We start from the raw sequence: 26,839 nt of genomic DNA on the forward strand, positions 1-26,839 counted from the left end.
ATGATTGCAGACATCTGTTAAGATTACTACCCTTAAAGGCTTTTGTGAGATGTTAACAGACTTTAAAAAAAAAATCTGAACAAAGCTTGGGTAGTGTTCATGTTGTTAGCCACGCTCTGTTTGCAATTAAAATCCTCCCATCTTTCGTATTATTTTAAATGTCAATTTTCCTTGCTTGCATTCCACCTCTTCTCTGCTGGAAAGTGTTGAGTATTCTGGCACTCAGAATTCTTCCCTATTCCAAGAGTTCCTTTTCCTAGAATGAAAGGGGCTCTGTTCACTTCAATTCAGGTGCCTAAATAAGTTTAATAAATGTTCCTGGAAACAACCTCAAGGGATTGGTCAGTGCGGGCAGCTTCCTGAAACACACGAGCCATGTGTGGAACCAGAGGTCAGGTCTGGTGGGTGGGGTTTAGTGGTCCCAAAAGTGAGAGCTAAAGGCCTGGGCGTGGGGCAGATTTAGGTGAGAGAACTAAAATTAGATGTGTATTTGCCATCATCATCTTAAGGCCCCTAGGGGAATTACCTAGCATCTGTAACTTCTATTGGATAGAATAACCCCTATCCTATTGGTTGGTGTGAAGAATAGACAATAGGAAATAGGAAACATACCTTGTATGTGCCTTGTCTATTATTGTTAGTGCTTAGCAAACAGAGAGTTTTGTTCATTGTTGTTTAGTGGAGACTTCATTTCCCAACCAAATCCCTCTTACTTCCTTTTAAATTGTTTTTGTTTAAATCTATCCCTAAGCAGAAAACAGCTGATGGAAATTATCCATACAGTATGCCTTTGTATTTAAGATTTGCTGTTTAATAATTTTATAACTCTTAAAGTAATGTAACTTAGCAATGTCAACTTCAGACTTTGCTCCAAAGAAGAACATTTTCTGAGTGCTTAATCATAGTTGTCACAGCACATTTCCATTTTTATGTGTCCCTCTAAAAATGGGAAACAAAAAATGGAATACTGTATTCTAACAAAGACCTTTCTTATGCTGGGGAGTATGGTTAGTGGAAATACCAGTTTAGTCACCAATATGTTGTGGCCAGGCCTACTCTCTCTCATATGCTTCTGTGGGCCTCTGATCCAGCATGACTCCCCATATTTCTCCTACCTATGCACTTAACTCCTCATATTTACCAGTGTCATTTATTGTCTTCTCCTGCTGGACTCACTGGGATCTTTCCACCCCAAATTACATCCTGATTTTGCTTCCCTGAAGGACTAGGAGATAGCTCAAAATTGAATCCATAAAATGAGATAAAGAAAATGCTTTACAACAGAAGAAAAATCCAGTTAGAAAACTATACCAAGGGACTGGGAAGGAGACTCAGTGGTAGAGTGCTTGCCTTGCATGCATGAGGCCCTGGGTTTGATTCCTCAGCACCACATAAACAGAAAAAGCCGAAAGTGGAGCTGTGGCTCAAGTGGTAGAGCGCTAGCCTTGAGCTGAAGAGCTGAGGGACAGAGCCCAGGCCCACAACCGACCAAAAAAAAAAAAAAAGAAAGAAAGAAAGAAAAGAAAAGAAAACCATACCAAATCAGAATCTCTGCTTAACTTACTGTTTGTATCCTTCTGGGTTCTCAGAATCTATAAGTGATTTTTTTTTTCATCCCACCACTTTTAGGTTGTGACATGTGTATCTTAAGATGAGAAGAAGTGAGATGACAAGGTGATAAATTTGATGGGTAAAATTTTTGAGGACAATTTTGGTTACTTATACAACTGCTTCAGTGTATAGGTGGAAAGTAGACTTTAAAACATTTCACAGTATCTTTTTGTGAAAGAATTCCTAATAAAAAGAGTTATAGGCTTTGGAACAGAAAGACCTGGGTTTAAGCTCATCTCTATAACATGCTCTCTGAGTTATCTAAGACAAGATACTTAGAGTTTTAGAACTTCAATTTTCTCCTTTGTAAATTAGGCTAATTAGATGGACTTGATGGGTGTTGTGCAGTTTAGATACCATGAAATTCCTGATGGAGTAGTACCAGGCCCACGTGAGTACCCAATGAAATAACTATTGTAGTGACTGACCTGGCAAGCCACCAGAAAACATTCTGGTATCGCAGAGTGCCCCAGATTCTTGAGGTCTCTGGTATTTCTCTACCTCAAAGGGACTTACCATGATGTCCTAGTCACATATTCAGGACGGAAACTCAAATCGTTAAGAAGACCTAAGCATATAGTTGGTATTTGTTGAATAGGTCCTAAGGCAGTATACCTTCCTTCCCTTTACCTTTTGCTAGAGGCTGCAGGCAGCTTGTCTCTATTTACCATCCTGGAAGTTCCCACTTCCATGCGTCAACCTCCTACACTCCCCTTAGTCAAACTGTGGAGGAGGCTACCTGGTCAGCTCCTGTCCTTCAGAAACCAATCCAAGAGCAAGAGTTGAACTCTAAGGCTGACCTAAGTATCCCTGGAAGTGTTTTGTCATGACATTGGGACATGGAACACTTAAACCTGGAGACCTTCTAGAATAGTTTCTCTTGGAGTGCTTCTTGGCATTTTAATATTAATGTAACTCTCATTGTTCCTCCAACTCTTAATGATTATAGAGATGAGTTGTTTTCAGAGAAGTATTCTCCCTACCAAACTGAGAAAGCTGAGTAGAATCAAAGAGAAAATTGACAAAAGCAAGAAAAATACTTGAGAATCCCTAGTCCTTTTTGTTTGCTCTATTCTAAACTATGTAGCACTCTTTTACTTGGGGAGTTGCTATTTCATGTTTGGTCAACATCAATCCCTCTACTCCCAAGTCAGGCTCTCAGAGAAGCTGACTCCTTGCCTTTTACTGTGTCAAAAACCTCAAAACTAACTCCTTTATGTTGTCTGTTGTGCTACAACCAAATAAGTCTTCAATATTAGAGATACTCTGAATGTTTGAAGACAGAGCAAGGTTCACAAAGGACTCTGTTAGCTTCATTTGCATGGCAAAGAATATATGAATCACTTCAACAGAGACAGTTCTTACATTTATATTTTAGAGTCAATGAGACAAAGCTTCTTTCCTGATTAACTTTTGGTCTGTTTAACTCTACTGGTTGAAGGGCTTTTCAAACACTTATCCTACCAACTTATATACACTGATTTAGTTGTATTTCTAAGAATGATCAACTAAATTCATATTTCATTTTAGTCCATGAAGAAATAGAAGGTAATATCTCATCACAAAAACCTCTTTTATCCCTTTTCCCTCCCAAGTTCTTCCTGAGACTCTGTCAAAGCAACTTCTTGCCCTTACCTTTTGCCCCTGGCATCCCTTTCCTCTCATCCTCACCCCTGCCCCAGTCTCAGCCCCATATAGTTGGGTAAGGAGTTTGTCAGGCCTGTCTTCTCCAGCCAGCCCTGCATTCCGGGGATATTGCAGCCAGCCCTGGAATGTCTGCATAGGGTGAGTGTTCTGTTCTACTTGCTCAGCCTATGGGGTTTTTTTTTTTTCTTTTTGGTTCATCATTATCAAAGAATTGGAGATCCCAAGGCTTTACTTCTGCCTTTCACCCTTTGAAAATATATTACTGCTTTTACTCCATGGACTTACTGTGTTTATTCAGCATGGTCAGACAGCTTTCAGGCAATAGCAAGCCTGCTAATACTGAGGTGGATATCCATTCATGCACCAGTGGCATTTACTGGACTTTAGATCTTACATTCTTACCAGCTAAGAAACTACTGAGTTAAATAAGGGGTGAAAAAAGCACCCTTTAAAAAATAAACTTAGTTTAGCTGGGCACTGGTGGCTCACTCCTGTAATCCTAGCTACTGAGGAGGCTGAGATCTGAGGATTGCAGTTCAAAGCCAGCCTGGGCAGGAAACTCCGTGAGACTTTTATCTCCAATAAACCACTAGAAAACCAGAAGTGGCGCTGTGGTTCAAGTGGTAGCATGCTAGCCTTGAGCTGAAGAGTGGAGGGACAGCACCCAGCCCCATGAACAACAAAAAATAAAATAATATAATATAAAAAATAATAAATAAACTTAGTTTAAACTGTCTTTTATAGCACCCGAAGTGCTTCCCACCTTGAAGCTTGCCTTGCATGGGTAAGTAAACCATTCAGAAGTAAACACACCCAGGTGTGATCAGTTCATCACATCCAAGTCCAAGTTCAGCCAGTTGCTGAGGGGGTGGGCAGGCACAGAGGTGTAAACAAAATGAGGAAGAATGCTTGCCTGGCTGCCAGGATGTCCTTCCATCTGTATCTGCTTTAAGCCTGGTCTCCTTATCCAGAACCTGACCCAGGACATGTACAGGAGCCACATAGGATGGGGTTCCTAACCCTGTAGCCTTTTGATATTAAATTCCCCTAACTCTCAGGGATGCAAATAGTGCAGCAGAAACAGCATGGACTTATATATTGGGCAGTTGTTTCTTTGAGAGACTTCTCTGAAGAGAAAAGAAGGATGGCCAATAGACACATGAAGAAATGATCAACCTCTCTAGCCATAAAAGAAATGCAAATCAAAACAACATTGAAATACTACCTCACCCCAGTTAGAATGGCTATAATCAAGAACTCTAATAACAACAGATGCTGGAGGGGATGTGGACAGAAGGGAACCCTACTGCATTGTTGGTGGGAGTATAAACTAGTTCAACCACTTTGGAAAGTAGTATGGAGGTTCCTCAAAAGATTCCACATAGAGCTCCCCTATGACCCAGCAATCCCACTTTTGGGCATTTACCCAAATGATCACAAACAAGACCATACTAAAGCTACCAGCACAACTATGTTTATTGCAGCATTATTTACCATAGCTAAGATATGGAACCAACCCAGATGCCCCTCAGTAGATGAATGGATCAAGAAAATATGGTATATACACATGTTGGAATTCTATGCCTCCATCAGAAAGAATGACATTGCCCCATTTGTTAGGAAATGGAAAGACTTGGAAAAAATTATATTAAGTGAAGTAAGCCAGGCCCAAAGAAACATAGGTCCCATGGTTTCCCCTTATTTGCAATAACTAGTATATGTCTGAGACAAGCAGAAAAGGTCAGATAAGTTGCTGTTAGGTGAAATGAACCCCAAGATAAGTATTCAAATGTTTTTCTTTCTTGCGATTGTTTCTAACATATTTATAAGATGATTTCTTTGTTGCTTTGTATGTCCCTCCCCCATGGCATAACCCCTGTTTTCATTGTATTTGATGTTGGTATAATTTGTGGAGGGGAAGGGAAAAAACAAAATTGTTTAAATAGGGATATAGGTGGACCCACTGCAACAATGAGATGTGCAAGTCGTTATGTCGAAAAACGAACTTTACAACTTTGGGGGGGGAAGGGATGGGAAGGGGAAACAAAGGAGGAGGCAACAATGCTTGATAAGAAATGTACTAATTACCTTGCCCATGTAATTGTACCCCCTCTGTATGGTATTTTCACAATAATAATAAATAAAAAAGAGGGCTGGGAAGGTGGCTCAGTGGTAGAGCGCTTGCCTTGCATGCATGAGGCCCTGGGTTCAATTCCTCAGCACCACATAAGCAAAAAGAAAAAAGCCAGAAGTGGCGCTGTGGCTCAAGTGATAGAGTGCTAGCCTTGAGCTGAAGAGCTGAGAGACAGCGCCCAGGCCCAGAGTTCAGGCCCCACAACCGAACCTAAAAAAAAAAGAAGGAAGGAAGGAAGGAAGGAAGGAAGGAAGGAAGGAAGAAAGGAAGGAAGGAAGGAAGGAAGGAAGGAAGGAAGGGAAAGGAAAGAAGGAAGGAAGGAGAGAGAGAGAAAGAAAGAAAGAAAAGAAAGAAATAAAGAAAGGAAGAAAGAAAGAAAGGAAAGAAAGAAAGAAAAGAAAGAAAGGATAGAAAAAAACAGCATGGACTACAGGGCCAGGCAGACATCTGTGGTTCCATCTTGGTTTTACTAGAGACTGACTGTGTGAAGTGGAGGTAACTTCTGTGCTCTCCAAACACTGATTTCTTTATCTGTGAAATTATAATAAGTTATCTAATAGGGAACATTAAGTCAGATAATATGATAGAGCATCTAACAAATGTTAGTTCTTGATCATCAAATAAGTAAGACACAGAAATGTGGGTCTTCCAGCAAACCCCACTGAGTCTTGGATTTCTTCACACTTGGACTTCTTTTCATCATAGGTAATTTTTTTATGGCTGCATTTCAGAATGACCTGATTTCTGGATAAGGGAATGCAAAGTGGGTGGGGAAATAGAGAGATAAAGGAGGAGACATTTAAGTTCAAAGAATTATCCACAAACTATTTTCCTTCCTCGTAGGCAATTTGATTTATTAAAAACTTACTCTGAATGTTTCATCAAAGTCAGAGGCTACAGCAGTCAATTCCAGGGAACTAAATTTTTGGAATTTTATAATGCTTAGGATTGTTTATTTTAGTAAGCTGTTAAGTAGTGTGGATCTTGACAGTATCTACATTATACAGATCTCTAACCAGTAACCACAGAGTATAAACAGTAACCTCATATTTCTTGTCCAATGGTGTTTTCTTCTTGATCAGTTTTCCTTCCCAGTGGAATCATTAGAACCCTCTGGTGAGGGGTAAGCCTTCTGTGTATTCGTGCTTATAGAAGAGAGGACAGAGCCTGTCTCAGCTTCATGTGACATCATAGTTTCCCTAGACTTCTTCAGAATTTGTGTTAAATCTAATCCAACATCTGCGCTGAGTAGTGAAAGGAAACAATGGCTTTGCTGCTCCTGTACAGTTGCAAAGCACAGATGACTCATTAATGTCATACCGAGTTGAAGACTGTCATACAATACTTTCTGTTGTCAGGATTATTTTGCTTTTAGCTCTCCTCTGAGTAGAAAAAAAGTATACTCCACATCTACTTCCATGCCTATCCTTGGCTTTTGGTTCTTTGGGGTTTTCATTCACATTGTAAACATATATAAAATAATTTCAGAAATCTATCAGGATAGGTCTAGAGTCCTTAGGTGGTTAGGTATGTTTTCTGTCTCAACCAGCCTGCCCTATACTCTTTGGAAATGAGTTTCTAGGCAATTACTGTGACATCCTTTTATTCCACTTAACAACTTGTAACTGGAGAGACTCAAATAAAAGTAACCATAAGATCAAGGAATTTCAGAGTGTTCTATATCCTACCATATTTAAAGTTTTATGGAGCTTATAGAAATGCAAATATTAAAATAAAATTAAAATAAGAAAAACTAATGTGGACTGGGCATAGTGACTTGCACCTGTAATCCCACCTAGTTGGGTAGGAGATAGGAAGTTTGTGGTCTGAGGCTGGCCCAGATAAAAAATATGAGTCTTTGTCTGAAAAATGTGGTCAAGTAGAAGAGTCCCTGATGCCTCAATACTTCAAATAAAAGACAGAGAGGAGGGAGGGAGCAAGGAAGGAAGAAAGGAAGGAAAGAAGGAAGGAAGGCAAGCAGGCAGGCACAGGCAGGCAGGCAAAAAGAAGATTCAGGGTGGCTTATGAGCTGGCTGCTGGTGGCTCACACCTGTAATCCTAGCACCTCAGGAGGCTGAGATCTGAGGGTCACAGTTTGAAGCCAGCCCAAGCAGAAAAGTCCATGAGACTCTTTATCGCCAGTAAACTATTCAGAAAATGCTGGAAATGGCGCTGTGATTCAAGTGGTAGAGCACTAACCTTGAGCACAAAGAGGCTCACAGACAGCGTCCAGGCCTTCAGTTCAAACCCATGACCAGCAAAAACAGAGAGAGAAAAGAGAGAAAGAGAAAGAGACAGAGAGATGAGAGAGACAGAGAAACAGAGAGAGAGACAGAGAGAGAGAAGGGGAGACATGAAATATATACCATAAATTTCTGAACAATTCCTCCTACTAATTGTATGTTGGTTGAATGGAAAAAATTTCAGATGTGTGAACTATTTCTGAATCGACATTGTAAATTAGTGATTGAATCAATGATTATTGACTAGATCTTCTTGTTTATTAATGAATGTGGACTATACATTTCTCTTATATACTTTGAAGGCTACAAGATCATAGGACTGATAAACAAGAGAACTAGTCTTTTCATTGTAATGGTGCAATGTGGCATCAATTAGATTAGTTCAGCTCAGGTACTTAATGAATAACTTTGCCCATCCCTTAATTAGGCACAATTCAAAGTATGCCTAAATAATACACACAATAATATATATAACTATTAATGTTGGTCTGACATTTACCTGTGCTGATCAGATTTGCTAATTTAGGGCATCACTTCCTAAGCTGCTTAGTCCTAAGATAACTGTTCCTGTGCTCTTTTCCTTTCAGTGCCCTGGGAGGCTCCTCAGCTCTTCATATTCCTGCTTTTCCAGGAGGAGGATGTCTCATTGACTATGTTCCTCAAATTTGCCACCTGCTCACCAACAAGGTAAATGCAAGTCTCATGACACCTCTTGTCTCTGAGATCCTTTCTTTCATACACCACATCTCCAGAATGACCCTGAGTGTTCCTACTTCCTCAGACCATCTTTTACTTTAGCCACCATCTAATATCACTTTATCTGCTTAGAATTACAATCCATCCGTTTCTCCTGCTGTTTCCTTGTTCTCCTCTTCCTTTCTAAGGATCCTGACTTCCACTTGAAGTCTTATCTTCATCTTTTTACTTGATATCTTGAGATTTAAGTCACCCCCCCTTTTTTTTTTTATTTGCTGGTCGTGGACACTGTCCCTGAACTCTTCAACTCAAGCCTAGCATTCTACCACTTGAGCTACAGTGCCACTTCCAGTTTTCTGGTGGTTAATTGGAGATAAGAGTCTCATGGACTTTTCCTGCCTGGGCTGCCTTTGAATTAGGCTCCTCAGATCTCAGCCTCCTGAGTAGCTATGATTACAGGAGTGAGCATCCAGTTTCCAGCTAAGTCATCCTTTTCTTGAGTTTCCTTTTGTTCCCCAAGTTTTTGCAAAATGTAGCACTTGTGACCCCTTCTTTCCAGATCATCTGTTACATGCATGCCTACATGGATGTACTTGTCACTAGATGCTATCAATATAATTCCTTTTAAAATATTTTCTTATTTTCTTTAAGTAGTTGTACAGAGGAGTGGTCATTTAACAGAGCAGTTTATTAATGCAGTGCTCTTGACGAATGTCACCCCTTTTAGCATTCTTACCCACCCCTTCACATTACCCCTCCCCTCGCATTTCTTAATTTTTAAGTTATTTATTGTATTTCTTTTGCCACTTAACAACGCAATTTATGTATACAATGCAACAGGGTAATTCTTTAAACTGCTTTCATTTCTTCCTGCTTTTCTGAACCTCTCCTTTTAATCAGTCCTTGATTGTTCCTGTCATACCTGAGAGGCAGTTCACTAGAATCTTGCTTAAAGGGCAAGAATTCCAGATTCATTAGTCTTCTACTCAGCCATATCATATCATCTAAAGCTTTCTCTTAGCTACATTCATGAGCCCATTACAGGTAGCTGAATTTACTATAATGGTAGTTGTCAGGTATTTCCAGAAAGCATATGAATGTAGTTAATGTCTAGCCAGAGTGTATAGCTGAAAACTAGAGATATTAATGCACTAGCAACTCTGGCTTTCTTTCCTTTCCCACGTGGACTGTGACTCAGTTTGTTTAATTACCAAAGTACTGTTTTCTTTGTTCCTGTTGACTTGTTCATATTGGCTTGAAAAAAATAGATCTTTTGTTTGTCTCTCATTGGAAAGATACTGCATCTTCATATAGGAAATATTTTTGAAGTACAATAATATCGCAAAGCCTTCAGTATTATTTTCTAAATGTCAAAGAAACTGAAATCTGGCAACTCTGCAGCTGGGCCTGGCCCAGATTCCAGGGCATTTAGCTCTCATGGAGTGGTGGCTTCTCCTGAGACCAGATTCCCCCAGCCACTACCCTCCTATGAGAATATGCAGAGGACAGAGTCCTTATTTACATTCTGGGGCTTTGCAATGCCTTCAAATCTGTGTCCCAGAATTATAGAGAAAAATGCAAATTGAGTCTTACAGAACTGAGAAGAAAAGCCTTTTTAAAGCTCTCCAATTGAGATTAATTTCTAGTCATACATTTTCCTAAAAAAAAATATATAATATCGTTTTCCCGGAAATGTAAGAAGAATCAGTTCATTTTTCTTATCTGGTTCCCTTTCATTAATTTTACTTGTCTTTTGAAATTGGTGTTCTTCTGTTTGCTCTAAACGAGGACAGTATGGGCTGCTTTTAGGAACAATCTCTTCAAATGAATTTCCATAATTACATTGGAATCTATCTTTATAGCCAGTTTTGTTGTGGGTTTCTGTTAAAATGGTTTTCTGTTTTTAAAATCAAGTACACAGAACTGTTTTCATCCCCTTTTCAAACAAAGCCACTTAAGCAAGCTTATCATCTGTTTTTCTTTTCCGAAAATAACATTTCTGATCCTGCATTAAGCTTGCAATGTAAGCACTGTTTTTGTAAATTGACATAAACCCCTATTTTATAAATAGAATTGTTTTACTTTTAAAGGGTACAACATGGCTATCAGTACCAATTGTGTCAAGGTTATTCCAAGTACTTTATCTTGAGCTTTCTTTAGCCATGGAAATGTATTGTGGCTGCCGCCAATATAAACAGTTTGGGGAGGGGGATCTTCTTCTTATTGCTTCTTTCAGCCATTGCAAGGACATTGTAAATAATTTGTTTTAATGGAAGAAGCTGGTACATAATGACTACCTTTCAAATGCCTAACTTAATAAGTTCACAATTTTTTAAATAGAAACTGTCATTTGGTGGTAACAAGGAAATATAAAAAGTTGCAATCTCTGATTCTAATACTTCTCATTCTGAATTTCAGGATGTTTAAAAGAAAGCATTATCTTAGCTTTTCAGTAGGAATTTGAGATAACCAACCTATTCCAATTGATAGGAAAAAGTTCTGTATAGAGAATGTCAGCTAATAAAGCAAAAAGGATGATAGATGTTTTTAAGCCCACCATTTACCATCTTGCACCATTATTTTTAATTAATGAAATTAATTGATTCAGTCAAGAATCTCCCAACAAATACTAAAATTCCTAAATGAGTAGTTGATAGGGAACTATGCCTTCAGCTTCTTCAAGAGGTAAATACTGTGGATTTTGGGGCACGGTTGTGCCTGTGGTACACATTCACCAAGGCAAAAGGGCACATCTCTTTCCAATGGAGTCACCTGGCTATTGTTAACCACTTGGAGAAACCCAGTATTACCTATGAAGATGTCTTGCTAAAAATGTTGACCCTGAAATGAATTGTACCCTTAGTTCTAACTTCCACTTCATACAAAATAAAGGGGAAAAAAAAGTAATCAGTGTCTTTAAAAAGGCAATCATGTGTGTGTTTGGGGACATATACAAGCATACATGCACACACACTTGAGGAGGTGCTATCATAGGTTGAAAGTCTTAAAAAGACAAACTAATAATATGCCTTTAAAAAACTGGAGAACACTTTGGACAGCGTGCTAAATTTGTTGGGTGTAAGGGTATTTGTAGTTTCATAGGAGAATGTCTTATTTCTTTGAAGTTGCATACTGAAGTATTTAGGGATTAAACTGTCACAATGTCTCTAATTTTCTTTGAAATGTTTCAGCAGGATTGATTGATAGATGGGTAGGTAGATAGCTGGATGAAACAAGTAGACAAAATATTCAGAGTTGTTGAATATAGGTGGTGGGAATATGGGTGTTTATTTTCCCATCCTTTCTACTTCTCTAAATCTTTGAAGTTTTTCTATAAAGCATTGAGAATTGTCTATGCTTCTTCTCAGCTTGGGTTCCCATTTCAGGTGCAGTATGTGATTCAAGGATATCACAAAAGAAGAGAGTATATTGCTGCTTTCCTCAGTCACTTTGGCACGTAAGTTTTTACTCTGTTTAAACCATATACTAACAATACTTACACTTGCTGGTGACTCTGACCAGTAGATTTGATTAAGAAAATAGCACTGAGTTCTTACTTATGATACTTTATGGTATTTTGTTTATTCTAGAGCCCCAGAATTACTTTTTAAAAACACAACTGTTGTTTGGTAGTACTCAGGGCCTTGTACTTCCTGGTTCTCTACTACATGAGCAATCTACACCATCTACTGCCCTTCTTACCCCACTTTTTCTACTTTTTTTGCCAGCAACTGGGTTTGAACTCAGGATATTGTATGTGTTCAGTTTGCTCACTCTGCCAGTTGAATCATAACTGTAGTTCAGCTTTATGCTAATTATTTTGGTGATAGGCTCTTTCAGACTTTCAGCCCAGGCTGACTTCAAACCATATTCCTCCAGACCTCAACCTTCTTGAGTAGCTAGGATTTACAGGCATCAGCTACCAACACCAAACCATTTGTTGTTGTTGCATTCTTTAACAATTAACAGAAGCAAATATTCTCTTAGAGCGGCAGCATGCCTTGCCCAGCCACAGAAACCTTGGTAATAATGACTCCTATAGCATCCAGGGAAGTGAGTCCTGACCACTGAGCTTTTTGCTGCCTGCAAAGTGTTTTACCTCCATCATTTTCTAGTGTAGTCATGAGATGAGGCTGGCAGGAAATTTTGCTCCCTTTTTTCAGATATCCCTGAGACTGTTGGAAGTTCATTGACTCAATAGAAATCACACACTTAGAAAAAAGACAGCCAGAGCTGGAACTCCATGTCTCTAGGATTCAGGTCTCCTGACAGGATTTTACCACCAACACTGCCTCATGGTTTGGGGGGGAGGGGGCGGGAATCTAATATTATACCCAAAAGTGGTGACTCACACTTGAGAGAAGGAGTGGAACTTGGTGCCAGGAGGGAATCGGAAAGCATGGAGCTGTAGCCATGGCATGGAGGGAGCATGGGTGGTTCTTGCCTGCTCCCTGACCAATCAGGAGCTGTTGTCTCTGACACCCTGTTTGAACTCACCTATGACATGGCTACTTCACCCTTCACCGAGAGGACAGGGTATGGGGGCAGTGGGGGTGGGGGGTGGCAACCAAAGGATTTTACATACTTTAGAAGAAAAGTAATACTAATCCCAAATATAGTCATTTTTTCTCATGACTGCAAGCACCCGGGGGCACTGAGGCATTATTTAGATGGATGGTGACATTGGGCTTTGTAGTGTTGTTGCTGATCTTGTTTCTTAATTTGTCCTTTTACTCATAACTCATAACTAATGCTTCCATTTTATGGTTTGCCTTGTTTTCTCATAACCCTGAGAGGAAGTTTACCAATACTGCATTTGCTTGACAGATGAGGAAGCCTCTGTTTCCTCATTTCATTCAAAGATTAAATGATTTGCCAGAGGTCATAATAGCACATTTCAGAGCTGTGACTTAAACCTAGATGCTTTCATTCCAAACCTCAAGCCCTCCCTGACCCTCACCTGCCTGAAATCTATTTGAGGTTCAACAGCCCTGACCTTATGAATAGAGTCCTAACTTAGGCCTGTCTCTTTTAGATCTTATTTTGATGAGGGTTTTCTGTTTGTGTATGTTTTTGTTACTTAGAGGTGTCGTGGAATATGATGCAGAAGGCTTTACAAAACTCACTCTGCTGCTCATGTGGAAAGACTTTTGTTTTCTTGTACACAGTGAGTATCCTTTTGCTATCAACATCAGCACGCATTTAAAACTGTTACAAATGACATGGAGTAATCAGTATGTGAGCTTTCAGAGACCTGGTTCTAGCATGTGTGCATTTATTGTGTGATGGGAAAACCAGAATATCTGTAAACCTTAATCACTAGAATGATTTTGCCCTTCAGGGAATAGCTAGTAATGTCTGGTGACATTTCGGGTTGTCACAGAGAGAGAGAGGAATCATTATTGGCATCTAGTGGGTAGAGGCAATGCAACCAAATGACCAAGTGCCCCTACCAGGACAACCCCTCTTAACAGGAAATTATTGAGTCCATGGTATCAGTGTCTCCAGGCCAGAGCAGCCTTGCCTTAGACAGATTTCTTTTTCAAAGTCTCTTTCCCATATGAGATCTCAAAACTTTTGATCATTTGGTTTTCTTTTTTAGGAAGTTTAGCACGCAGTTTTAGAGCTTCAGAGACCATATCCATGGCCCTATCTGTGTAGACCCCTTAGCTGGGTCACAGTATAGCAGACAAACAGAACCGGTTACATGCAGAAGAGTCCAATTGCATTGGGTGGCTTGGCTTTATAAAAGCCCATTCCTGTGGGAATTACATTAATCTGTCCCCAAAGCAGTGCCTTCAGTGCCATAACCATGTTCTACTAGGCTTTACCTCCTAAAGATTCTACTTACTTCTTAATACTGCCACACTGGGCCCAAACTTCTAGCATAGCAGCCCTTGGGGGACATAGCCACATTCTAGCAGAGCTGCTAGAAGAGGAGATTACCACTTGCAATGATGCTCAGGAATAAAAGATCATCCACGTCCCAGCTCCTGCCGACCCTCTTGTGAGCATATTCAGTGTGCATAGTTTGCTGTTGCTTTTAAATGTCTACAAAATATTCTCTATGACATTGTATAACCACAACTTCCTACCACTCCTTCTTTACGTCACTGTCTTAGCTTTACCAAGTCAGACATGTGAAATTGAGTCCCAGTGAAATTTTTCACTTCACTTTGAATTCCCTTCTTCAGAAACACAAAACCCTAGGCATTCCTTTAGAACAGCTACAAAGGGACCTTGGGGTTTATTTTACCTTTCCAGAATGTTTCTAAGATTGTCATTTATTTCTTCCCCAGGCTGTTTGCTCCCTTGTCCCTTCATGTCACTGCTACACTCTTGGCAGATAAGAACATGGCTGTGAATCAAGGGACTTAGATAGTATTTCCTGCTCCATCATTCACTCACAGCTTGTCCTTAAACACATTATTTCCACCCTTTTGCTCCTTCTTTATCTAAATGTAGGACTTGCTACATCAGAGCAAAGCTTGCTTAGATAATATGTTTTCTTCAGTCAGGCAGTTCTGCATCTGACACTTACCTTCCTTTAGAAGCATCTGCTTGCTTGGCTACAACACCCAAGGGACCATTTGTTCCTTTTTTCCTTCCATAAAGATGGGGAGTTGAACACAGGGTGGCAGGGACATGACAAAGAACACTGCAATGAATTATTCTGGGATCTCAAGATGTGAATGAGGAGGAAGTAAGTGCCTGGAGATAGAGCCAGTCTTCTGTGGGTGGCTCCACCATTTTGTGGAGGTTGAAGACCTAACAGGACATGAAATAGCATTTCTGCTCCCCCTCCCTCTGCATTCATTCGGGGCAAGCAAGATAGTGTCAGCAGAATAGGAGCTAGTGGGTGACTCTTTTTTGGGTGTTAGAGGAAAGAGGCAGACATCTCTGATCCCTTCCTATGAGAGAGTACAGAAGTGAGACCACTTCAGGGAAAGACATGGTATATGTTCTGGGATCCCACGGGAATGACAATTTCAGGAGTGGAACTGTAGGCCAGAGTGTGGTGATGGCACTTTCCTTTTCCTTTATTATGTCTTTCCTTCCTGCATTTATCATCAGTTAGTGAAATGACAACAGAATCAGAAACTTTCCCATTCAGAAATGTTTTAGGAAAGTTTTGTGGATGTGATCTAAGAAGTGTCCATTAGCTCTAGAGAAAGAAATCCCCTATTTGCCAAATTGTTCTTACCTTTAGTGGTAGATGTCTTCAAGCCAGTAGCTTTTCAGGCAAAGAATAGACACAAGAGCAGGCCTTGGGGAAGTGATGCACTCCTCTCTTCCTGGGCCCCCCTGAGCACACTGTAAGTAGACAAAGGAAGACACAGGCTGTGTGTAGTAGCACAGTTGCTACTACACACAATAGTAGGGAGAGAAGGGGAGAACATTGAGATCCTCAACTTCTATAACAATAGGTAAGATCCTGTGACTGTGACCTAGAAATCACTGGGTCATCCCACATGGACCTTAGGGCACGTCTTCCTAGCAAATGCCTATCAGACCAAACCTGCCCATTTTGCTGTACCTTTATGTACAATCAATTGACCTGAGCTCTTGAGCTCAGTGAGATGAAATTTTTAAGTTTAATCTTAAGACTCTTGCAGAACTGTAGCAGGAGTTGGAAAACTGAAATCTGGAGGCCAGATCCCACCATCAGCCTGTTTCAGTATGGTTCTCAAACTAGGAATAGTGTTTACATTTTTAAAGGGTAACAAAAGAAATAATGTGCAGAGATGATGTACATTGTAGGCCTACAAAGCCAAAAATAGTCATCATTTGGCCCTTTCAACCCTTGGTCTAGATGAGAAAAGACAGCAAGTAAAATTGAAGTAGAATGGTATGATTCAATTATTGTGGCTGTGGTAAGGGGGTGCCGGTGGGTGGGGGGTGGAATCTGACAGTGAGACATGTTTTGTTCAGGGCTGGTGAGCAAACCCAGGGCCTGCTATATGCATGGTAGGCACTCACTCTACTTCTGAGCGACATTCTTGGTTTTTTGTTGTTGTTGTTGTTGAGATAGGCTCTTCATATGTACCTTAGGCTGTCCTTGAATTTGCTGTTGAGACCAGGATGGCCTTGAACTTGCCATCCTCCTACCTCAGCCTCCTGAGTTACTGAGATTACAGGTGTATACCTCCAGGCTTGGGTATGGTATGCATTTTAAAAACAAATACCAGCCAGGCACTGGTGACTCACGCTTATAATCCTAGCTACTCAGGAGGCTGAGATATGAGGATTGTGGTTCAAAGCCAGCCTGGACAGAAAAGTCCATGAGACTCTTATCTCCAATAAACTAATTGGAAAAGGCCAGAAATGGGCTGTGGCTCAAGTGGTAAAGTGCTAGCCTTGAGCACAAAGAGGCTCAAGGCTCAAGCCTTGAGCACCCAGGCACAGAGTTTAAGCCCCACGACTGGCAAAAACAAAAACAAAAAAATCTTGTTACTATCCTATTATATATACAAGGGATATATGAAAGAAAATGATTCTAGTTTTATATTACATATATAATTATATTAACATATGTACATATGATGTTGTGGGTTGTGGGGCTTGAACTCTGGGCTTGGGCGCTATCCCTGCGCTCTTCAGCTCAAGGCGAGTGCTCTACTGCTTGAGCCACAGCCCCACTTCCAGTTTTCTATTGTTTTATTGGAGATAAAAGTCTTACTGCCTGGGCTGGCTTTGAACCATGATCCTCCATCTCAGCCTCCAGAGTAGCTAGGATTACAGGTGTGAGCTACCGGCGCCTGGCAAGCTCTCTTAAATGGAGAGATGGATAATAAAGAAGTAAATGAGCAAATGCATAAATCTCAAATGGTGCCAGTGCTGTGATGGAGCAGAGCAGAGGCCTGTGCTAGATACCAAGGAGCTGCTGTTAGTGTGGATGGGGAGGCAGGCTGGGTGGGCGGGGCAGGCTGGGCACAGTCAGCAGTGGGAGAGTCAGATGTTGATTTGTTGGGGAGGTTGCTTCATTTTTTTAAAAATTACTTTCTTCATGATTTGTTTTTGAGACTGTACTATGGATCTTTAACTTGACCCAATCTACTTCAAGTTAGTTGTGACTTAGTTCTGATAAAAGGTTAACAACTGTACTCCTATGCTTCCTCTTTGTTTTTGCTACTGACTGCTATACATGTTACATTGATGTATGAAATACTATATTTAACACACTATAGCTGTCTACCATTGCTATAAACTATCATAGATTTTAAAGAAAAGAGAAAAGCAATTCTCTTGTGAATGGCCCTGCTGCTGTTTCTGGGGTGCCTTTGCTGGCTTGGACTGCTATGATACTCCATTTTACCATTGTCATGGGGGTATGGAAGGGTGGCAGGTTTGCTGAGTCTAAAGAATGATGCGTTTGGGCTAGGAAGGTGGCTCAGTGGTAGAGCTCTTGCCTTGCATGCATGAGGCCCTGGGTTTGATTCCTTAGCACCACATAAGCAGAAAAAAAAAAAGCCGGAAGTGGCTCTGAGGCTCAAGTGGTGGAGCGCTAGCCTTGAGCTGAAGAGCTGAGGGACAGCACCCAGCCCAGAGTTCAAGCCCACAACCGGACCCAAAAAAAAAAAAAAAAAAAAAAAAAAAAAAAAGAAGAAGAAGAATGATGGGTTTCTCTCTCTTTTTAAAAAAATTTTATTTTAATGATTAATGCTGGCATGAATTTCTGAATATTCTCTCTGTGTCTTTATTTCTGTGTTCATTCATTCATTAGACTTACATGTTCAGTAAGTACAGAAAACAGTTATTTTTCTTCATCAGAGGGCTGTTTCTAATAAAATTCTAACTTAATTTTTCAAGTGAGAAAAAATTAACATTTGAATCTTAAAGCCAATATGTTAGAAAGCAGGACATCTTTTGAAAGGCTTGGTTTGGTGGCTACAGATACTTCAGCTCTGATTAAATCAAGCAGCCTGCCTCTTTGTCTCTTACACAGGAAATGATTTATGTAGATGTTGCTCTATTGCCTCACCACAGAGGCAAAGCCACCACAGCAGCCACTCTGTTCATGAGCCAAGTGATGAGATTCCCATATTCCTCCATAGAAAAAGTGATCTGCCAGGTGCTGGTGGCTCATGCCTGTAAACCTAGCCACTCAGGAGGCTGAGATGTGTAGTTCAAAGCCAGCCTATACAGGAAAGCCTGTGAAACTCTTAGAATCTCATGGTTGTTAGCCATGAGCAGAACAGCTGAACCCCCATAACAGGGAATAGAGGAAAGGGAAGGAAAGGAAAGAAAGAAAGGGAGGGAGGGAGGAAAGGAGGGAGGGAGGGAGGGAGGGAGGGAGGGAGGGAGGGAGGGAGGGAAGGTGGCCTGTGTAGAACATTTGGCAGGCAGCAAACAAGATGGCTGCTGGATGACTCAGCAAAACCCAAACCATGATGCTTTTCCAAACTTATTTTTTAGATGCAAATTGCATTTTTATATGAATGAATACATTTGAAGAACAAATTAGAATCAGAAATGATTGAATTGATTAATCAGAATTGATTAAAATTTAGTAACCCCAATGGTATGTATTAGAAATTGCTGCAAGCCAAGTTCATAAAGAAATACAATGTTATTTTAGATTTAGCTTATTTATTTTCTATCAGAGATAGAGATTATAAGTTTAATTAAGTTGATTGTTTCTCAAATGAATAATAACTATCAAACTAAAAGGAACCAGTTGGTTATGAATAAAAAGTAAAACCAATCATTTCTTGATGTTGCTTAGTGGCAAAGAATGTGGCTGGGTGCCATTGACTCACACCAGGAATCCTAGCATCTCAGGAGACTGAGATCTGAAGATCACAGTTTGAAGCCAAGGCAGGGCAAGAAAGTTCAGACTCTTATCTCCAATCAACCAGCAAAAAGCTGTGGTTTAAGTAGTAGAGTAACAGCCTTGAGTGAAAAAGCTAAGGAATAGTACAAGGCCCTGAGTTTAAGCCACAGTAGACACAAAAATAATAATAATAATAATATGGGAAAAAATTTAATCTTTCTAATATCTTTTCACTTTACCTATGAGAGCTACTGTGTCCTTTTTACACCTGAAACACTCTGGTTAGTTTTCATGTGAGACTTCTTGAGGGTGGTTAGCCCTGCTAGGCTAAGTGCTTTCATTTTTTTCATTCCACACACAAGCACACAATACTCTCAGTTCACTACTCAGAGCCCAGGTCCCTAGGCAGGCCACGCTCACTGTTTTGATTCAAATTGAAACTTGCATTTCATCTTTAGATCAAATATCTAAGTTCTGTGCTGAGTATTTATTTCATTCATCTTCTTGGAAATACTCTATTGTGGTGCCTTGGATTTATACAACACCTTTTTTAAAGATTTTTTTTATTATTTTTAGATATAAAATTTTGTTATTATATTAAGGAGTTGTACAGAGGGCCTTTTAAAGATCTTAAAGGGTCCCTTGTAAGGCAGAAGTTGTAAATTAACAGGCAATAATTTCTTTCTCTCTTTACCTTGTATAGGTTGTATGATTCTTTTCCATTGTAATTATTGAATTAAAGTGATTGTGAAAAAGTGAGTTTTTCTGATCAAAGAAAGTCTATGTAAATTTTCAGTGATTTTTTTTTTACTTAAAAATGTATGCAACTGAGATCATCTTAACAAATTTTATCCAGAAAGGCATCTCACACAATGAAGTAAAGAAAGCTGCTAACAGAGAGTAACCTATAATTTTTATTTTTATTTTTATTTTTTTTGGTGCCAGTCTTGGGGCTTGAACTCAGTTGTCTGGCACTGTCCTTTAGATTTTTTATTTAAGGCTGACATTCTACCATTTGAGCCATAGCTCCACTTCTGGCTTTTTGGTATAGTTAATTGGAGATAAGAATCTTATGGATTTTTCTTCTTGGACTGACTTCAAACCACAGTTCTCAGCCTCCTGAGTAGCTACGATTACAGGTCTGAGCCACCGGCACCAGGCTAAAAACTCTGCTTATAATCAATACTAAAATAGTAACATGGGGGATACATAGGCATCACTTGGTACAAAAATGTTTCTGTTGAAGATACAGGAACCATAGTTAACATGTATGCCATGCCCCAGCCACTGTTCCCAGTACTTTGTATATATGACTTAATCCTTCCAACAACTTTCTGAAGATAATTACTAGTATTACCCCCATGGAACAAAAGGAAAAACTATTGCAAGATGTAAGTGATAGCCAGGACTTAAATCTAGAGACTGATTCTAGACCCCATGTGCTAAGCTTCAGGTAATTGTTTGGCAGTATCCACTGGTGGGTGACAACTTTTAGACTCTCTGAGAACTCCACAGAGAAACTGGAAGCCCCAAGAACTAGAGTAAAAGATCAATGCCCTATCATGCACAAGTCAGAAAGATGATCACTGTCATCATCTCTGAGGAGGAAGAATGGACATCTCATTAGACATGGTAGAACTAGCTGAAGGCAGAGAAGCATGAGACTGGAGTTATTCCCCAATGGTAGTGTCAAGTTTATCTGATTCTAATTCCCTGCCCAGCAACACAAATATACTAACTAGCCAGAGGTAGGGATTCATTCTGTGGCCACTGAAAGAACAAAACTAATTAAATCAGCTAGAGAATTAACTTGCTACTGATAATTTTTTAAGACTTGGTTTAATCTAGTTATTAATAACAAATGTGGTTATTGATCATGGTTTGACATAAAATCCCATGAAAGCCTGCAAGGTTACATGCTTTCCCAAACTCCGGAGCAATGCAAGTATGGAGGAGCCTGATTCTGAGATGAGAAAGAAGCAGGTGGGACTATGGCAAGCTTCACTCCTGTACATACAGAATAATCATTTCTGTGGGCTGGATCTATACTGAATGTGTGATTCTTAAAGAAAAGAAAGTAAGAGAAAAAGGGAGAGGGAGAAGGACTATTTATTATAGAAATTTCAAAAGTAGAGGGCTGCAGCCATGGTTCCAAAGTGGTAGAGTGTTTCCCTAGTAAGCACAGGGCTCTAAGATGAAGCCCCAGTGTAACCTCTCTTGAAAAAATAGAGGAAAAGGAAGTAGGAAAAAAAAAACTATAATGAACCTCTGTGTGGCCATCACACATTGCAATTTTTATTGTGGCTTGTTTTTAATTAATTATTTTGCTGGTCCTGGGGCTTGAACTCAGGGCCCAAGGTTGCTTCCCTGACCTTTTTTGTTCAAGGCTTATTTGAACCACAGATTTTTTTTTTTTTTTTTGGAGCTAAAGCTGTCAGTGTGTTCAAATCCAGTCATCGATCCTGAAAGCTTTCTTGTAGAAGAGTTGTAGAATAGAAGAGCTGTGGTCCCAAATAATGGACTTTACAACCAGTTTTTCTTTTCCATAAATTAATGAAGAAAATATGATTAGTTGAGACTGTTAAAAACATCAGCTCACCCACAGAAACCAAAATCTTTTTTGGGGGGGTCCCGTTATGGGGCCTGAACTCTGGGCCTGGGCGCTGTCCCTTAGCTCTTAGCTCTACCACTTGAGCCACAGTGCCACTTCCAGCTTTTTTCTTTTTGCTTATGTGGTGCTGAGGAATCGAACCCAGGGCCTCATGCATGCAAGCGCTCTACCACTGAACCACCTTCCCAGCCCCAGAAACCAAAATCTTACATTTTAGATTCTCTTACAGATTTAAAGTGCTTTTAATTATTTCTTTTAGAGTACGAGCAATCCAGTCAGTATGCCAGTTTTTAATGGCATGCTTAGCAGTTAGAGGGCACATATGTCAGAAGTATTTAACATTTTTTTGTGCCAGAGACAACTTTGTTGCAACCTGTGAAGCCCTTCTTTAGAGAACAGCATTTAAAAATCAAAGAAACAAAATATCTCATACTAAAAAAGGGAAAACAAGTCTATTGAAGTACTGTTATCAGATCTTTAAAAAGTTACAATGGAAATAGCACAATGAAATGCCTCCCCAAATGGCTGAATGCTGATTAATTAATTAAAAATTTTAAGGTAGAGATAGATGAATGTATTTATTAGCTCATAAAATATGGCAAATCAAATAACTACTATAATTAAAAGTCATGATGAATGTAAATATAATTTTGAGATTATGGACAACACTTATGACAAGATAAGAAAATAACAGAGTCATGGTACAGATTGTTGAAGTAGAGAATTTCTGAAAGCCCTCTCCTTCAGAGGGAAGGGTGAGCCACCATGCTGCCCTGGCCTGAGCTTTGTGATGTGAGAGCAAGAATGAGGATAGAAACTAGGTTTCTTAAGTTTAGATACTCTTCCTATGTGTGAGTGGCTCAGTTCTCAGATCCTAAGGCAAGCACTTTTACAACAGTATAAGTTCGGTATTGTACTGTTGACATCTCAATATTAGCCTAAACTACTAATGCTCATTATAAAGAAAATGCTAGAAAATAATACTCTGCCTTAAGTTTTAATGACTTGTCCAGGTACAGTACAGATTCAACTTTCTGGAGCCCATAATGTGCATTTCCCCATTTTTTGAGGGTTTAATGCACATGTAGTAAAGTTCACCAACTTTAAATAAATCCTTGGATGAATTTTGGCAATCGCATACAGCCATAGACTCAATATCACAATCAAGACAAGAATGTTTCTGCATGCTGGGCACTGGTGACTCACGCCTGTAATCCTAGCTACTCAGGAGGCTGAGATCTGAGGATCAAGGTTCAAAGCCAGCCTGGGCAGCAAAGTCCATGAGACTCTTATCTCCAGTAAACCACTAGAAAACCAGAAGTAGAGCTGTGGCTCAAGCAGTAGAGTCCTAGCCTTGAGCTGAAGAGCTGAAGGACAGCGCCCAAGCCCAGAGTTCAAGCCCCATGACTGACCAAAGAAAAAGAATGTTTCTGTCACCCCAAAAGGTTTCCTCATGAGCCATTGCAGTTGATCCCTCACCTGATTTCTGGTTCCAGGTAGCCACTGACCATTTCCTGTTATTACAGTATACTTGTTATACAATTCATAGAGTTTGTTAAAGTAGAATCATACATTATATAGGTTTTTTTAAAATTGAATTTCTTCTACTTAATGTTTTTGAGATCTGTGCATATTACCATGTGTATATGTGTCAGTGTTTTATTTTTGTTTATTGCTGAGTAGTATTCTATTTTTCCATTCCATTGTTTATCCGTTTACTTGATAATGAACATTTTATTTCTTTCCAGTCTCTGGCTATTAAGAATAATTTTCCTTGAACATAATTCAAGAGCAAATCTTTGTTTTGACATATGTTTTTATTTTTCTTGGGTTAGATGTGGGAACAGGAATGCTGAGTCATATCGTAAGTATATGTTTAACTGAGTAATACACTGCCATACTATTTCCAAAGACTGACTTTTTACATTTTCCTTAATAGTATGTGAGAGATCCAGTTCTTCCACATCCTTTCCAACTGCTACTCTGAGTCTTTTTAATTGTAGCTATTGTCGGGTATGTTGTAGTGTCTCATTGTGGCCTTTAACTTAATGTCTATTGGTGTTGAGAATCTTTTCACATGTTTACCATTCAAGTAAGTAAATTTGAAGTGTCTGTTCAAATCTTTTCAATTGGCCAGTTGCCTTATTATTGAGTTAGAGGGTTTTTGTTTTTGAGGGTATGTGTATGTGTGAGTGTGTGTGTGTGTGTGTGTGTGTGTGTGTGTGTGTGTGTGTGTGTGTGTGTGTGTGTGTGTGTGTGTGTGTGTGTGTGTGTTAGGAATCAAACTTAAGGCCTCTCACACGTGTTAGACAAATACTATATAATTGAGCCACATCCTTAGCCCCAAGTTATGAGTTCCTTGTATCTTTGGAAAGAAATCTTTGTCAGTTCATATGTTCTGCAAATATTTTAAAGACTTTTTACTTTCTAGAAACAAAACTTGTATAATTTTGATGAAATCTGTTTTATCATTTCTTAAATTTACAGCCATGTGTTTTGCATCTTACTTAAGAAGATCTTGATTTATCCAGTTCACAAATGCCTTCTAAGTTATTTTCTTTTTAATTTTTCTTCTTTTTGAGGCAAGGTCTTGGAATGGATCTTAGACTAGCCTTGAAATAAAATAAAGCAGTCTTGATATGAGTGGAAGGGAAGAAAATGGTTCAAGAAATACCTTCTGGGTTAAACTGAATAAAGCTTAGTAACTGACTCCAGGTAGAATATGAGGGTCTAAGAAAACGTAGGTTGATTCCTAGAGTTCTGCTTTTGGCTTCAAAGTAGTTGATGATGCCATCAGCTAAAGCAAGGATTTTATTAGGAAGAGCAGATTTGGAATTGATGAGCCCAGGTCTGGGATATTTTGTGTGTTAGCAGGCCCAGGAACATCCTGGTGAAGAATGAATGTGAAAGAACTCCTATGGAGCCATGTGTGATGGAGGCGCTCACTAGCATTACAACCTGCAGTCCATTACAAGCTGGGAAGCCCTTCCTATCCCCAGTGCACATGCGTTTGACCTATTTAGTCTGGCTAGACCCTTTGTCCCCTCAGTCATCCTTCACACAGATAGGAAATCTAGTTTGGAAACAAAACACAGTTAATAGGCTTTTTCTGCCAGATAGGTGGTTGGGATGGTCTGCCCTAGCATGCACTGAAAGAGCTTGAGGAGTGACTTCTGACTAAGAAGACCCTTTGGCTAAACTTAAACCCTCCAGTGGGAGGAAGGTAAAAGGGATGTCAAAACACAACTCACAAAAGGACAAATGCAATATGATTCCACCCATATGAGATAACTAGAACTGTCAGATTCTTAGGAATAGAAAGCAATGGTAAGTGTCCAGAGCTGAGGGGAAGGGAGAATGGGAAGTTGTATTTAATAGACTTGACATCTCAGTTTGGGGTGATGAAGAGTTCTGGAGATGGATAGTGGTGATATACAACAATGTGGGTATCTGGGCTGGGAAGGTGGATCAGTGGTAGAGCACTTGCCTTGCATGTATGAGGCCCTGGGTTCGATTCCTCAGCACCACATAAGCAAAAAGAAAAAAGCTAGAAGTGGCACTGTGGCTCAAGTGGTAGAGTGCTAGCCTTGAGCTGAAGAGCTGAGGGACAGCACCCAGGCCCAAAGTTCAGGCCCCATGACCGGACCCAAAAAAATAAAAATAAATAAATAAAAATTTTAAAAACCATGTGGGTATACTTCATGTCACCTGCTAAGATGGGAAATTTTATTATGCTTAACCACAACTTGAAAAATGAAAAAAATTAAAATGTACAATTCATCATTAAGCGGGCATCTTACTGGTCATTTCTTCAATCCCAGTCAATTTCATCTCATCCATTTTCACAAAAAAGTCACTAGAATAATTTTTTAATTTATAAGTAATAATACTTTGTATTTCATCTGAGATACATAAAATCATTTATTGAGTGTTTATATGCAAAGTACTTTCCATTCATAATTTCATACAATTCTCTAACAGCCCCAGTAAGGTTGGGGTATTTACTATCCCCATTTTATAGAAAAGCAAACTGAAGCATATCTAGTTGAAGGAAATAGCATTTGGGTCAAGACCTTCTGATCCCGGATCTCTTATTCTCAGCAATTCAATAAAAATTCCCAGTCTATATACTGGGCACACCTCTGTGTCACTGCTAGACCAACCTATAGACGTCTGATCTCAGCAGTTATTGGGGGAGCTGGAGCCCACAGTCACCTTATCTACTGCACCCATTTTCCTTAGTATGTCATAAAATAACATCATTTCAGAGAGATTTCAAGCATATTGTGGCTCTACTGTTTCTTCTACAACATTGAGAATACCCTGTGTATGCATATGGTCTGGAGAATCATAACCTCGGTGTATACTGTGGGTAGGAATGCCAACTTGTAGTTCCTTCTCAGTCTCCCAGTGTTTCCTGTAGTGGTCCCAGCTATGAAGCTGTCCCTTTGTACTGAATCTTTTGAACTCTCCCACCATTGAAAAGGTGGATTAAGGTTCCCATGTATCCAAGGAGACTATAGTACCTGCTGGAATCAGCAAACTTTGCATACAGGTGAGCATAGAAAAGATAATTGCAGAGGGAATCTAAACAATGTGATTAAGACCAGGGAACTAACAACTACATTGACATTTTAAATGCTATCCACCATGCAATCTCGATGGAAACCATTGTCTCCACTCAGGTTTATTTTATTTCCTGAGAAAGCTACAAGTTCAGTTCCATGTGTTTTCTGTTAGTCTTTTAGGTGAGACACAGAGCCTCATTTAGCTTTAGAGGTCTTCAGTTTTATAAGAGGTTTTCTTTCTTTTCTTTTTTTCTTTTCCTTTTCTTCCTTCCTTCCTTTCTCTTTCTTTCCTTCCTTTTTTTCTTTCTTTCTTCTCTCTTTCTTTCTCTCTTTCTCTCTCTCTTTCTTTCTCTCTCTCTCTTTCTTTCTCTTTCTTTCTCTCTTTCTTTCTCTTTCTTTCTCTCTTTCTTTCTTTCTTTCTTCTTTCTTTCTTTCTTTCTTTCTTTCTTTCTTTCTTTCTTTCTTTCTTTCTTTCTTTCTTTCTTTCTTTCTTTCTTGCCTTTCTTTCTTTCCTCCTCCTCCTCCTCCTTGTTTGTTTGGTGTTGATACTAGGGC

The 26,839-nt window shown here is 39.6% G+C and overlaps 1 protein-coding gene across 2 annotated transcripts in view; it reads left to right on the forward strand.

Annotated features, from left to right (window-relative positions):
• The window catches only part of Babam2 (BRISC and BRCA1 A complex member 2), a 389,222-nt gene that overhangs the window by 302,139 nt on the left and 60,244 nt on the right, over positions 1-26,839 (forward strand). For both annotated transcript variants that reach the window (XM_070025282.1, XM_070025283.1), the window contains exons 8-10: positions 8,223-8,322; positions 11,718-11,788; positions 13,416-13,498. In XM_070025282.1, coding sequence (XP_069881383.1) covers positions 8,223-8,322; positions 11,718-11,788; positions 13,416-13,498 — 254 coding nt within the window. The remainder of the gene's footprint in view (positions 1-8,222; positions 8,323-11,717; positions 11,789-13,415; positions 13,499-26,839) is intronic.

The sequence above is a fragment of the Dipodomys merriami genome, unplaced genomic scaffold (genome assembly GCF_024711535.1).
Source record: "Dipodomys merriami isolate MVZ:Mamm:240054 unplaced genomic scaffold, mDipMer1.0.p SCAF_17, whole genome shotgun sequence".
Taxonomy (NCBI): domain Eukaryota; kingdom Metazoa; phylum Chordata; class Mammalia; order Rodentia; family Heteromyidae; genus Dipodomys; species Dipodomys merriami.